The 14,250-nt window shown below is 35.0% G+C and overlaps 1 protein-coding gene and 1 pseudogene across 1 annotated transcript in view; one reads left to right on the top strand and one right to left on the bottom strand.

Moving 5' to 3' along the window:
- Positions 1–283: 283 nt before the first annotated feature.
- On the bottom strand, positions 284–2,525 carry LOC142356634 (L-xylulose reductase pseudogene; annotated as a pseudogene).
- A 4,670-nt stretch (positions 2,526–7,195) lies between these two features.
- Positions 7,196–14,250, top strand: part of LOC142356623 (regulator of nonsense transcripts 2-like) — a 75,275-nt gene continuing 68,220 nt past the window's right edge. Inside the window, exons 1-4 of the mRNA XM_075408480.1 lie at positions 7,196–7,423; positions 8,081–8,277; positions 9,158–9,562; positions 9,832–9,963. Of these exons, the coding sequence (XP_075264595.1) occupies positions 7,258–7,423; positions 8,081–8,277; positions 9,158–9,562; positions 9,832–9,963 (900 nt within the window). The 5' untranslated portion in view covers positions 7,196–7,257. The remainder of the gene's footprint in view (positions 7,424–8,080; positions 8,278–9,157; positions 9,563–9,831; positions 9,964–14,250) is intronic.

The following is a 14,250-nucleotide window of genomic DNA, read 5'->3' as shown; positions in this document are numbered from 1 at the left end:
TTTTGCGCCTAAATGGCGTTGGAGATTATTGAATTATTTTTTTTTTGCTCATTTTAAAATATTTCTTCGCTAAGTTATTGAGCGAACCTACTATAGATAATGCGAGCATTTTTTAGTAGATCAAACATTTTGTTAAAGAATTGTATCAAATGAATAAAAACTGATTAAGGTTTTTGCAAAAACTTCGGTTTGACAAAAAGTGCTCACAATCGTTTTAGGATATTGATTACTGCGGGGGAAATTTGTGTCCATTTTTGTGCAATAGGACTTGGTGTAGAAGCAATACGGTAAAGCAATTTTCTTTCGATTAATAGATAATTTATTAGTGTAAATATAAAAGTTGAAGCAAATGTAACAATAATAAGTATCATGTTAAAATCAATACAGTTCAAAACTATGAAAACAGTCCAGATTCTAGGTAAGTTGTGGATCCTGAAATCATGCACGCATTGTCACTTAACAGAAAGGAAACAACCCTCGATACATCTTCCACGTTTCCAATTCTACAGTGCGGATTCTGTTGCTGGAAGTACTTCACATATGTGGTTGTGTCCGGAGATTTCCTAAGCATGTCCGTCCATACAAATCCAGGACAGACGCAAACTGACCGGATTCCATGAGGTGCTAATTCAGTAACGAGGCACTGTGTGAGCATGTTCAAGGCAGCCTTTGAGCAACAGTATTTACTCGTTTGGACATAGCTCTTCTTGGATGCAATGCTTGACATGTTAAGTATGACGCCTTTGATGTTGTTTTCGATCATGTTCTTGGCAGCTAGTTGAGCAAAGTGGAACTGAGCGTTGAAGTTAACATTCATAACGTGCTCGAGATCTTTTTGGGTTATGTCTAGAAATTTTTGAGGACTCACAACTGCTGCATTGTTGATTAGGAAGTTGATTGGAGGTAGGGTTGCAAACCATTCCTCAGCTTTCTCCCAGTCTGAAATGTCAAGCGTTTTGATGATAATTTTGACTCCGTTTTCGCCACCATGCGTTTCCAGTATGTCATCGAGGTCGGATTGTGTTCGACTGACTGCGATGATACTGCAACCCTGGGCTACTAGTTCACGCACGCAGTCGCGACCGATTCCCTTTCCAGCTCCCGTTATCAGGGCTGTTTTTCCCTTGAGTTCGGGGTAAATTGCGGTAGTCGTAGGTGAGTGTTCTGAGGTAGAGTTTGAGTTCATTTTTGGAAGTGAGATCGTTCAAAATGTGAACTGAATGTGAGTATCGACTGATGACCTCCTATGTTGTTAGAAACTGGTTATTTCGGATAGTTGGAGATGATCAATTTCTAAAGATGGATATAGCAAATTGCACTGGGATTGTTTGTTTGGTTGTTTGTTGATAGATCTCCTGTTAATTTCACCAAACTTGACTAATCAGTATCGAAATCGAGTTGATCTAAATGAATAATTTGGTTTTGTTGAACCTTATACACAGTGACACGCCTCATGCTAGTGATCACAATAAGCTGCATCGTACATGATTATTGTGCTGAACAAAATCGTATCAACAAAGTTCAAACAAGCCGATGAAGCTCGTCAAATAAATAAGCGCAATTTTCAGCAAGAAGCTTATTTGTATCTCAATGTTTTGTATTAATTTCTTTCTGGTGGCAAATATTGCGAGACCCTAGAATGACCACATACCCTATGACCCTAGAATGACAATATGGGGTATAAATAAAGAGAGCCAAAGTTTACAAGTTGCGATATAGTATCACACCTTGCGAGTTCAATCATTAGGTTGGTTTTGCATTTTGCACGATTTGACCGCTATAAATTAATGGTGCCAATCCTGCCTTTATTGCCCTCCTAGTAAATTGCATTAATTCAAGCACAAAGTTTTTCCATAAAATATTTGCTCCTGCATGAGCTCCTTAAATAAAGCTTTGCCGGAAAATACTAAGTTGCTCATTTTTGAAGGGACTATAAAAACGGAAAGCTTGTGTAATAACAATCAATGCAAAGGTAGCATCGTGAAAGTCGAATATCTTTTAGAGGTTATATATAATTGCAACCGTTAACAACTTTTCTGTGATTACTATACGGTTATCTTGACTATTTTTTGTTATTAATTGCTCTCAAACGAATTTTCTAGCCGTTGTTGAGCTCAAATTCATACACGGTTTGAAGGGGAATACCTTTTTGAGTTTTGGGATTCTTGGAGCTTCATTTGTCTTCATTTCGGTCTGCCAGTATTTGAACCTAAGCCTACTGATGGAGTTTTCTGTTATAATGCACTATGGAACCAAAAAGAGACGTGCAGCACAATTTGTACTCTTTAAGCGTTGTTTTGTTCAAAACGTTTTATTTACGCTAAGGCCTGAAATTTTTATTTTGAGATCTCAATTTCGTTTTCTCCGTTTACGCAGAAAACATGGTTAAGCTAGTTTTTTGCTGTTCGAGCTGTTGCGATTCGAAATGAATTTGTTTCTCGAACCAAAAACAAAAGAAACTCAGTTGAAATAAAGATCCTAGTATACTACACTATAGGCCAATAGTAATAGAAAACAAAGTAAATCAAATACATAAGATAATTGAAATCTCATATTCTTATATTCGTAAGTAATTGTATTCAGTCAATATTTCAAACACTAAGGAGCGATAAAAATACCAAAATTCAAGGATTAATGAAATACTGTTTTCAAAATTAGATAAATGAATTAAATACAATAAATTTTTTGGGGCAACTAGCATCACAGGTATTGGCAAATAGTCAGAAGTAATCAGAGTTTGCTGATTTTACTCTCAGCGGACTAAGTATTGCTCTGGATTTTGACTTGTTGGAATGAAAAGCTATATGTTTGATTTGAACTATTGCAACATCGCTTTTTCAGTGTTGCTGTGAGTTTTAAATGCTTTAAGTTCTGTTTAAAATACCTGGGTAGTAAGTCAGTGAATGTATAAATGTATTAAATGAACTCCCGTACCTTTTATATTTTATAGTTCGCTTTATATTGATAAGTTGAGAGCGTGCTCTTTGCAGCAACTGTTTTATGAGAGAACCAATTGATTAATATGTTGGTTTATGGCGAGAGGTTGTGCAGTTTTGGTGCTTTCTTAATTTTTCTTGAAGCACTGGAGTTTCGAAGAATTTGGATCCCATTTTTTGAACTAATTAAGACAAGAAGGCTCGTTAATTTACGTTCGCACATAATGTTCCGACCGCGCTCATCCACATTCTTGTCTTAATTATCTACCAAATCAAGCGGAGATAGGAAGAAGTCAAAATGAAATGTTAGTCACGCTTTGTAATTTAAACTTGATGTAACCTCAAATTAAGACAGGCATGCATGCCTGTGAGGATATGACGAGTGGGATTATTTTTTTCACCAAAATAAATAAGAATTGAACTGAGCAGCTCATTTCACTTTAGGTTGAAAAAAAATCAGCGTTAATAAAATTTCTCGTGCTGGAAAAACAATTTGGTCCAACAAACACATAATATTGTACAAGAACGAAATTCTCGTTTTCAATCCATTTTTAACGCAAACACTCTGGTCCTTCAGGATTTAAAGCCTTGGGATTATCACGCTTGCTCAACCCCTTTTTTAACTTATAACTTATTGCATTTTCAAATAAGATTTCTTAAGTGCGCTGGAAAAATTTATCAATCGACTGACCAAAAACCATTAAGCATGCATGTGCAAATGGCGTCAAAACGCAATATAGGCAACGGCTTGTAAAGAAATAAGCGAAAAGTTTTATTTTCACTTCTTGAAGCGTGATGCGAGGAGCAGAAAACAGCCTAGATAAAGGAGAACTGCAATATTGTTTTTAACAAATTCACACTTTAACCAAAGCAGTTATTGTGTGGCAATCCAGCGTCGAAAATAGCGAAAGGGACAGGAAACTGCCATTTTGCAAAACATAGTGAGTTTTTGACAGTTAGTGTGAGTTGTTTTAAAAAACACAGGTAACCTCTTAAAAAACACATCGCCGCCGTAATAGTTTTATTGTGTTCAGTAATTGCGATCATTCAGTAAAGTGCAATCATTGTTTCTTAATTGCAGTCAGCGACAAATTAGCAAAAAACAACTCTTTGTCCCAGTTGTTTTTGCTATAAAATGAAACCGCTAAGACACTATGACAGCATTAAAACCTGATGTGACCTTTTATTATTGTGACTTGCAGACCAGACCACAAAAAAGAAGTACGGACAAAATTCGAAAGTCCATTATTTAAAAAAGCGGTGTCGAAATGAAACGTTTGAAACTAACCAAATTCAGTTGATTTAACTAGAAAGCAGCTGAGCTGTGTTTAATGACAAATATGCTAGTAGAAAAATGTCAAAATTTCAAAATCCATTTGTGTTTTCAAACACAAACGTTTTCAATTTCACGAAAAGCGTAAACGGTTAACCTCAAACAATATGAACGTCTCTTGATGGCTGCTAACAAGAGCCCAATGGTCCCTTCATCAATGAGAACAAGAAATCCGAGCAAAACGCAAAGTAGGCAAAACGCTAAAAGGCAAAGTAGTGATCTGTTTCAAATTATACTGGCAGAACTCAAAACTTCGCCAAGATTTCATACGAAATATGAAAATCATAGAAGCAAATAAAGTTTTCAGACGCCCTGTATGAAAACCAAAAAATCAAATGAAATTTTTGAAGAGAACGTTTTATAGAATTGATCGTGCCTCTTGAAACAGTAAATGGTGCCTTTTTTAACGACACTGACTGACATTAAAACAAGACGTAACAACCTTAAAAACATACCAGTAAAGCATAAAAATTTGGCAAGTAATTAATGAACCCATATATATATATTCAAAGCGAGAAAAATCATTCGCTGAGCATTAATCTTTTCAAACAGCAGCATCTTTTCAGCATTAGAACACGATTATGAGCTTTAAAAACATATGCAAATAATCAAGAGAGAACACAGCGGCACGTGGAAATAAGTTTTTCAAAGTGTTCTGATCACTCTTTTGATCCCTTTAGTATTCCAGCATTACAGGAATAACTGAGTGTTGGAAAATGTTGAAAAAAATCTTGCAAAAAGAAAGTCTCCCAAATACATTGTGTATTTTTTGCATTATAGAAAACCATGATGAGCCGTATTGTAACCACGCTATTGTTAGCGCAGTTGTTAACAGCGAGAAATGGCCGCTAGTATCATTATAATTAAGCTGCAATATCTAAAATTGGTTTGAAATTACGATGAAATTGAAGAACATTTGAATTGTTTACAAAAACGTTTTAACCTGGATAACACCTTGAAAAAGACCGATTTTTTTTGTACTTTTATGCTCTCGGTAAGCGTTCTGATGGTGCCACTCAAGTCTTTCTAATTCACTTATATCGATCACCCAAAGTCTATTGAAAAGAAAAAAACAATTGAGCCTATAATTTCTCCCACTAAGAGGGGTCGAAGCAAAAAAACTTGGTAAATTTTGTGCTGAAAATTATAATTATCAAGTTTTTTTTTTGCTTCGACCCCTCTTTGTGGGAGGAATTACAGGCTCAACTGCTTTTTATTCTTTTCAATTGATTTTAGGTGATCGATATAACTGAATTAGAAAGACATGAGTGGTTCAAAACGAGTACCGAGCGCAAAAAAGTGCGAAAAAATAGTCTTTTTCTAGGTGCTATCCAGGTTGGAACGTTTTCATAACTTCCCAAAATTTACTAAGTTTCCATCTATTGACTCAGTGTTTTTATCAATTTTCACAAGATTTTACGAGGAGTTTTTTAAAGTTTTTAGTGCCCCAAAAATACCAATAAATTTTTTTGAAACATGAAAAAGAATTTTTTCTTTGCTTTTCCGGTTCACATTAATGTTCTGTTTCCTTTAAAAAATACTCCGAAGAGTGAAAAGCCCAAACAAAAAATTTGCTGAAGACCAATGTATCTCAATGCTCTTAATTAAGAGCCTTAAGGACAGCCTTAAACGTTCTTTTACATGTTAGACACATGTAGAGACGGAATGCAAAACTCAGGAATCTTCCAATATTAATCTTCCAATATTTAAAATGTTAAAAGCTGGTAACACATGTTTAGGTTTTCAAATAACAAATTTGCCTATTATACTCATGAAACATCACAACTGACAAAATTTTTGGAAAACTTTCAACAATGTCTAATTTTTAGTGTCAATTTTACATTTATCGTACAATTGCTTCTAGTTTTCAGAATAAAACAAAGAAGACTTAAATGAATGGTGACGAACCATGGGTAATAATCAGTTGCCAAAAAGGCGGAAATAGTATTTGTGTGTTTGTTTGTGTGCGCGCGAGCTTGTATGGGTGTATGTATGTATGTGCGTGTGTGCGATACGTGTGTATGAGAGAGAGAGAAACACAGAGGTAGTTCCTTTAAGTGTTCGAGATTTTAAAAAATTAATCTTTCGCGAGATTTTAAAATCTTAATGTTTCAATATGCTCATGAAACATAAAAAATGACAGAATTTTCCCATTTGACAAAATTACAATTACCGATACAGTTGACTCCAAAATTCCACATTTCGGAAAAACAAAGAAGACCTAAATGAATGGTGAAGAACCTTGAGCAAAGATCAGTTGCCAAAAAGAAAATTTTTAAGAAATGTTTTGTTTTGGTGTTTGGTTTTGTATGTGTGTGCGTTTGTAAGTTTTGTCTGTATCCGTGTCTTTCAAATTGTTTCGAACCTATCGTTCTATAATAGATTGAAAGAGTTGTCGTTTCGTTTGCCAATAATGTCATATTTTTTGGTTCAAACAGTACAAGTAATTTTCTCCAATATATAGAAAGTGCTTTCGGATACCCCCAACGGTTTCTGTGAGAAAAATTAGTGGTTGTTTTTGCAACCTTGAAAGGTAGGTTGGAACATACTGTGCTGCGAACAGACTCGCACGAGCCATCTTGTTTTAAGTGCTCAGAGTTTAGATCGTATTTTTTTTCTGTATCCAGAACTTTTCAATTTTTATTGAGTTCGTCAAATATAAATGGTTCTGAGAGGCTATTGTTTGAAACCAAAAGAATGACCACCTTGCTCGAATGTTTGCAAGGGTTGTAGGCACTTCTCATTTCTCTTATAGTATTAGCTCTAATCACGATAGTATTAGCTCTAATGCTTCTGAAGATAAGCGTCGTTGTAAGGTCATTTTCTGATAGAAAAATTTTAAGGGTTGCAATTTTTAAGGACTCACAATTCCAATCATGTTTTAATTTGATTTCTTTCTGTCATCTGACGGCGTTTTAGGCAGGGTGTATAGTGGTGTGATCTTTTAGATGACCTGATGATCAATATCTGAGTTTGAGTTGCTCAAGCATGGCCGTAGAGAGTAAATCGGAGACGGAGGAAGATAAACAAGAAAAAGGCGAAGCTGACGCAGAAGAGTCGGCTGCCAAAAGAGAAGCGGAGGAGTATGTGAAAGAAGTGGAGGCAAAGTTGACTAACAAGAAGAAAATCAGAGATGCTAACCTCAATGCATCAAGTTAGTTATGACGGCTGGTTGTTGTTACTTTATATTCTCGGTGAGAAATATCTGAAGTTTTATACACCAAAACAATCTAATTGAAGGAAAACCGCATTTTCTTAAATTTATTGATGTTAATTTTTATTCAAAGTTGACTAACAAGAAGAAAATCAGAAGCTAACCTCAATGCTTCAAGTTAGTTATAACGGCTGGTTGTTGTTACTTTATAATCTCGGTGAGAAATATCTGACGTTTTATAGAGAAAACTGGTATTTTATTTTGTTTTTAACAAAATATTGCGGATACTGTTATTTGAGGTAGCGCTAGCCATTGTAATGTATAGTAATGGAAACATTTAAACATTAGCTAGAAGTGCTTCTCAGACAGGAGGATTCCTACCTGAGCGAAGAATTTTGAAAAGTTCTGGAAACTTTCCGTCCTTTTGAAACATAATAGCTCAATCTGTGGTCAGTTTATGATGTCAAGAGCGTATGCCAGCCCAAAAAAGGTGCCTCCTAGAATTTTTAAAGCACGAAAACATGTTTTTTTTTAACAATGAACCGATTCAAAAATAGAATTTGGTTCATAAGACAATGCATATGTCGGGTACAACCAAAGACGTACCTCAATGCATGAACGTTTTCTAGTTGGTTATTAGTTGTTAACTTTTTGTAGAACACTGGCCTGACGAGATGTTCTTCGGAGATCTTGACTCGAGTCTGAAGCGGAACAATGCATTTGTGAAGAAACTGAAGATCCTCCCGACTGACTCTGAAGGCAGAGCTGTACTGCTGAGTGAAATGGGACAGCTCAATCTCATCAAATACATTGACGAAGTGGCCACTGCTCTTGCGGTTGACCGCAAATTCAAGGTAATAACGAGTTCACAATGCTATGATTAAGTGAGCCGTAGAAATGTGCACCTGTTGAATATGCGTGTCGTAAAAATTACATAACCTTTGTGAGTTTGCTGATTTTTTTATTCGTTGATACAGCATCACTGTTAGCTAAAGTGTTCTTTAATAAGAAGCTTAAGGTGTTAGTCCATTTCGCCTATTTCGTCGTCAACTGTTATAAGTAGCATTAATGGACTATAGTTGACCTAATCTTCACTATGGTTGAAAGTTTGTTCGTATGACAGCTATTTTGGCAGCCGGACAGTAAATCAGAACCGGTAAATTTCCGAAGAAATGGAACAGTAGATAAAAAGTGCACAGACAACAAATGATTTATTGACAACTGGTTAGTCATTATCTGCTAATTTTTGAGCTCCAGATTAGCTTCATTGGGCCATGCCTCCCAGATCAGGGACTAGCGATGGCAAATCTTTCGAGATTTGCTATTGCTTGTAACTATCACTATTAAATATCGCTTTCGGTTTACTGTCTTTCGAGCTACTGACCTGGCCACAGCTTTATTATTGGAGCCATCCCCTCCCATAGCTTAGTGATCATATAACGCTTAGCCCCCATTAACGGTAAACATACCATAATAGGTGGACTATAACGACAAAGACCCGATATTTTAACGCATCGAAACAAACGCACACTTAAGGACGTTAGACTATTGCTTTCAAAACTCGTTATTAATGGTTTCACTTTTACTTATTACATTTATAACTGATACGTCTGAAAGCAAAAGTCTGATATGCATGTGCATGCATTTTCTATCTAAAATTAAGAGGGGGATTTTTCCGTGGTTTTTTTTCCAAAACGGAATTAGTTTGTATCATTGGAAATTCTTGTGTTATAGATGAACGAAATTCCTTTTGTGATTGAAATCTGTTCCGCAATTCATCAACGATACAGTTCCTTCCAACCGAGCTTTTTTGTGCTGATCAAGAAGCAGTTCGACGTGAATAAAGACGACAAATCTGCCTCTAAAAATGTCCCAAGTTTTTCCAGATTGAGGATCGATACCCGATACTTGGCAGAATTGACAGTTGCGGGAATTCTGGCCGAAAAGGATGGTTTGAACCTTTTAAGCAACTTTCTGACGAGCATTCTGACCAGTTCCAATGCAGCTTCGTCGACTGATGTGATTTCGTTTGCAATATCATTCGTAACCTTCTCTGGCGAGGATTTTGCGGGGATTGCGACAAAACAGACAAAGCGTTATGAGTCAATGGACAAAGACTTGAAAATACCGTTATGTAGTGTAGGTGTATTTAGTAATGTATCAATATAAATATTTCCCAAAATTTTCCATAGTATTTTGGAAGATCCAAATTATTACATAGATATTATGTCCTGCAAAAACTTAAATGTGGAATTGTTGAGTCATAAAATTAAACGTACGATTTATTGAAATCGCTGAAACTATTAATTATAGCCTTTAATTTCATTCATTTCATAATTTGTTAAGTTAAGCACATTTCTTAATTTTTGCTGTTGTTTCCAATGAATTTATTTGAACAGATTTTTCAGGTGTTCACAGTTCAGGTGCATAATGTTTTCTACAAAACCCTGAACGATTTTTACTCGCGAGTTACAAAGGAATTTGACACGAAAGAGAAGGCTGTGATTGAGATTGTGCGTAGGAACTACAACATTCTTACGGTAAGTGAACCAAATTTTTTTTGTTGATAGCCGCGAAGCGATAGTTGAGGCTATTATTGACCGTCTTGTTTTTTTTTACTTCGTCGTCAAGATTTTTGTTACGACCATGACGTCACAATCACTTCAAAACTGCTTTTTGTTCATTCTTTCATGCAATTTCAAATGAATTGCGTATGTGACGTCATTTTTCATTCTTAGCTGAGCGAGTTATTTGTTCATTAGCGTAATTAAGTTGGGCACACGTGAGTTGTCTCACTCTCATCCTCAAAAATTGACGTCCTCTCTCAAATTGACTTCTCGTTACTTTAATTCATGGAGATAATGTCAATGGAGTGTGTTTCACTCTAATTGAAGTTTAAGAGCAGCTAATAGAAGCAGTAATAAGTTATAGATTCGTCGTAAAAATTTAACATCTCAGCATTAATTAAAAGATGAAGTTTCTTTGGACTGTTTTCTTTCTCTCTTTTTGTGACTGCCGATCTGCTAAGTTATTGCGGCTATTTTCTGGCAATCTGCCAGCTATGTTTAATTCGGTTGTTTTTCAAAAGCTACCACATCGTGTTAACCTTAGCAAAGGGGAAGTAGCGAGTAGGCTCTGAAATTTGCGTTTGCTCATAATATTTTGAGCCCGCTCATCCACATTTTGACTTAACTGTTCGAAAGCAATTATTGTGTAAGTAAAAGAATTATTATCAACTGAAACCACTAAGTGAAATAAATTTCGATACAAGACGAACAGCCAAAGCTAAGCAAAGTAATCTCAAGTTCACTAAAAAGAAGATAAAATCTGTCTTTAATGAGGCTAGGCGACAAGTTGGCAAAAAGAACAAAAAGGGGCGAATTTCATAAATCCATGGATTTTTTTGAAACCAAATAACTTAAATTCATAAACATCAGCCTACAACTCTAAAAAATACCAGATGGATTCACATATAAGGCCCTATGGAGCCAGTGGGACATGTAATACTGAAACTAAGTCATTAGACTATAGAATAACAACAAATACATAATACTCAAAAATTCACTTTTTTTTCGAAAACACAAGGTGTAGAAGCCATTAAAACCATAAACTGTTAACCAGAAACGGCCTTTCCAGAAACGGCCTATATTTACTTGGCCTCATTTGAACATCAATAGGGCTTGTTTTTTATGAGCAATGTGATAACAAAAAGAACCACAAATATTGACCAGTATCAACCTCTTCAAAATTTTGGATGGAAAATCATGGTGTCAAAGTCATCCAAGCATTGGTTACAAAACCAATAGACATCAATGTTTGCTTCAAAAGAAAGTGAATGGGACAATGAATGAGATTAAGTTACAAGTTGAACAACAAACAAGCACAGAAAAGGGGCAGAGTTCAAAATTACGTTGATTTTTTTTAAACAAAAAGTAATTGCAACCATTAGTTGTGAACTGAATTTTGAATAAATTCATTTATAATTCCATAAGCGTTTATTGAGATTTGTCATTTTTCAGAATATGTCATTTGACTGCAAAAAGATCATCAAATATAAGCAAAAATTGTAAATTCATTAAAATCGAGGAAAGTGTCGACGCTGTCAAAACCCGGAGCTTTTCACTGAAAACATTATATATGCTCAATGGAGCCTGATTTCAACTACAATCTACAATGGTAAATGTGATCAATCTCATAAATTGGAAACAGACAAAAAACAAATAAAAATATAATCAAATATTCAAAAATTACGAAGTTCTCTTGACAACATGTAGTATCAGTAATAGAACCCAAAGTTTAAATTTAAAACCGCTAAACAGATTAACTTTTGTTGCAACCGAAAAAGTTTTGGACCTTTCATTAATGAAGCTAAGCTGATAGTTCAGTGAAAAAAATGTAAAAGTGGTTAATCTCCAAACTCTCTGATGTTTACGACCATATGCAAATAGTGAAAACATTAATTAAGTACTCCTTTAGATAGCAAATTGGAATTTTGATTTATGAGAGTTAGTCACATGACTGTAAGATGAATAACAAATGCAGCCGAAACTCGAGAATTTTTAAATGTTTTCAAAAACACTATTGAATGTTTGTTGTATATAATATTTCATCATTGGGACTCATTTGAACGTAAATATGAGGACTCATTAATTTAACCCATTTAAAAACTGACGTATGCAATTGAGATAAAGTAAGTGCGAAATATTTCTTAAAAAGACAGCGCCCCAATTTAAATTCGAATACTGGCTTTGCTCTCCCACGGTTATTAAAAACATGCAATTCTTTCAGATCTCGAAGTAACCCTAATTTGGCAGAATCTTTATAATTCAACATTAAATGATGTATTTTGGATAAATATTGATTTAATTTAGCGAAAGGCCGCATAATTCAAGTAGTTTTAATTCAAGTACTTTTTCTTGGAGTGGAAGGCAAAATAGCACTTAACTGAGTAAACGGAAATTATGTCAAAATTATAAAAACTTTGTTCGATATTCTAGGCTTGACAGGCTTTCTAATGATACTACTCGCAACTCTTTGCGATAAATATATCGATCGGCCAAAATTGACTGAACAAAAAACAGTTGAGCTTATAGTCCCGCACTAAGTTGGAAGGGTTGGAACAATAAACATTGCAAATATGTATAATCGATCGAAGTTGAATCGAACCTTTTTTCATCCTATTTAGTGGCAATCCTTATCCTTAAAGTTTACTCCTTTCAGGAATCTATTTAAAACTCCTCTCAAAAAGTCGGATGTCCTGCTTTATTTTTTACGTTATAGTTTTTGATTAATCATTGTTTTCTACATAATTGTTTTTTCTATATTTTTTCTATATTGTACTCGCTTAGTTACCCATGTTCTATAAATATTGGGCCGAGAATATGAAATATTGTTTGTAATTCGGGGCGACTGACATATTTGACCTAGAGAGCTATCAGTGGGTGGGGACCGATATAGATATTTTAATTCGATGAAGTTCTAGTCTTTTAGAAGTTCGTGGTTTTTTTCAAGCTGTAAGCGACTTATCTCCACTTCCCAACGAATTCACATTTTCTTTATCGTTTATGTGTTGCTTTGTTTGCCTATATATGTTGAATATTGACCGCAGTGTTATTATTATTGAAAGAGTTACTGGACCGTTTAATCCAACTTTACCTGCGTTTTAATTTTTTTTGTTCCTTTAGTTTTTAGGTGTACAATCAGCTGTTTTCAGCGCAGTCTATGCCTATGTCTCTAAACAAAAAGCTCTTGGAGTATCTAGTAATATTGACACAAAAGTTTTACTAGGCGATCGCTTCCTCGATCTGGTAGAGTGGTCTGCAACAACCGTTATTCAGATTTTTGTTTGGATTATCGCGGTTTTGGTTCAGACGATGTAATTTTTCCCCGTTGCAATTTTTTTTCAGTTTCTGATGAAGTTTAGCGGTGTTATTGCCCCTCGCCATTAGATTTCTTTTTCACGTGTTCCCTTTATTTACAAAAAGAAATCTTAAAATGAAATTTTTATCAAGTGCTGTAATTTCCATTGTATCTGTTGACCATGAAAAACGGTTTCAAGCCAATGGATTAATGGCTTCTAACGTTACTGACTCTACTCTGATTAATACGTGATCTTTGATATAGATAGGAACAAATAAAACGTTTTTTAACAAAGGCTCTCTATTTTTGTCCAAATAATATGAGTTGTAACTACAGAAACCAAAAGATGATTTCAGGTTAAGGATCCAAAGGTTCTAGCGTTACAATTCTGAATTGAATCAACATGCTACATTAATTTTGAGAACATTAGAACCAAATTTTCTAAATTGAGTTTCACTTTTAATGAGACTTTAATGGACCTAATATTAAATGTTTTGAGATTATTTTAGTTTATTTTGTTTGATCTCATATTAGGCTCATTTTTCAGAACGGGAAATTGCTACAAAGCATAATCTTTTTGAAAACATACGCAACACTTCAAGTACGTCAGTTTTGAGAATGTTTTGATCATTTTTAATTTTACAAGTGATCTCAGTTGCTCTCACCCCGAAGTAAAAAAGAAAAAGCGATTGTATCACAGGAAATAACAAGGGCCCGATAGCCGAATGCTTCTGTCGCAAAACAGAAAAATTTATCTAGGCTACAGTCTTTTAATTAAATTGCCTCGCCTGCCGTTCGGGAGCGATTTGTTCTACATATGATCGAACTTTGATGATTGTAAGCTCATGCATTTATTTGTTTTCTGGAATCGCATGATTGAGGTTTCATCTTGCCCAAGAATTAGTGATTGACTGACGACTGGACGACGTTTGTAACGTCACGACTGTTGATTTCGTGACTGTTTTATG

Source organism: Convolutriloba macropyga, chromosome 2 (genome assembly GCF_964194025.1).
Source record: "Convolutriloba macropyga chromosome 2, txConMacr16.3, whole genome shotgun sequence".
NCBI lineage: Eukaryota > Metazoa > Xenacoelomorpha > Acoela > Convolutidae > Convolutriloba > Convolutriloba macropyga.
This window is presented reverse-complemented; position numbering and strand designations above follow the sequence as displayed.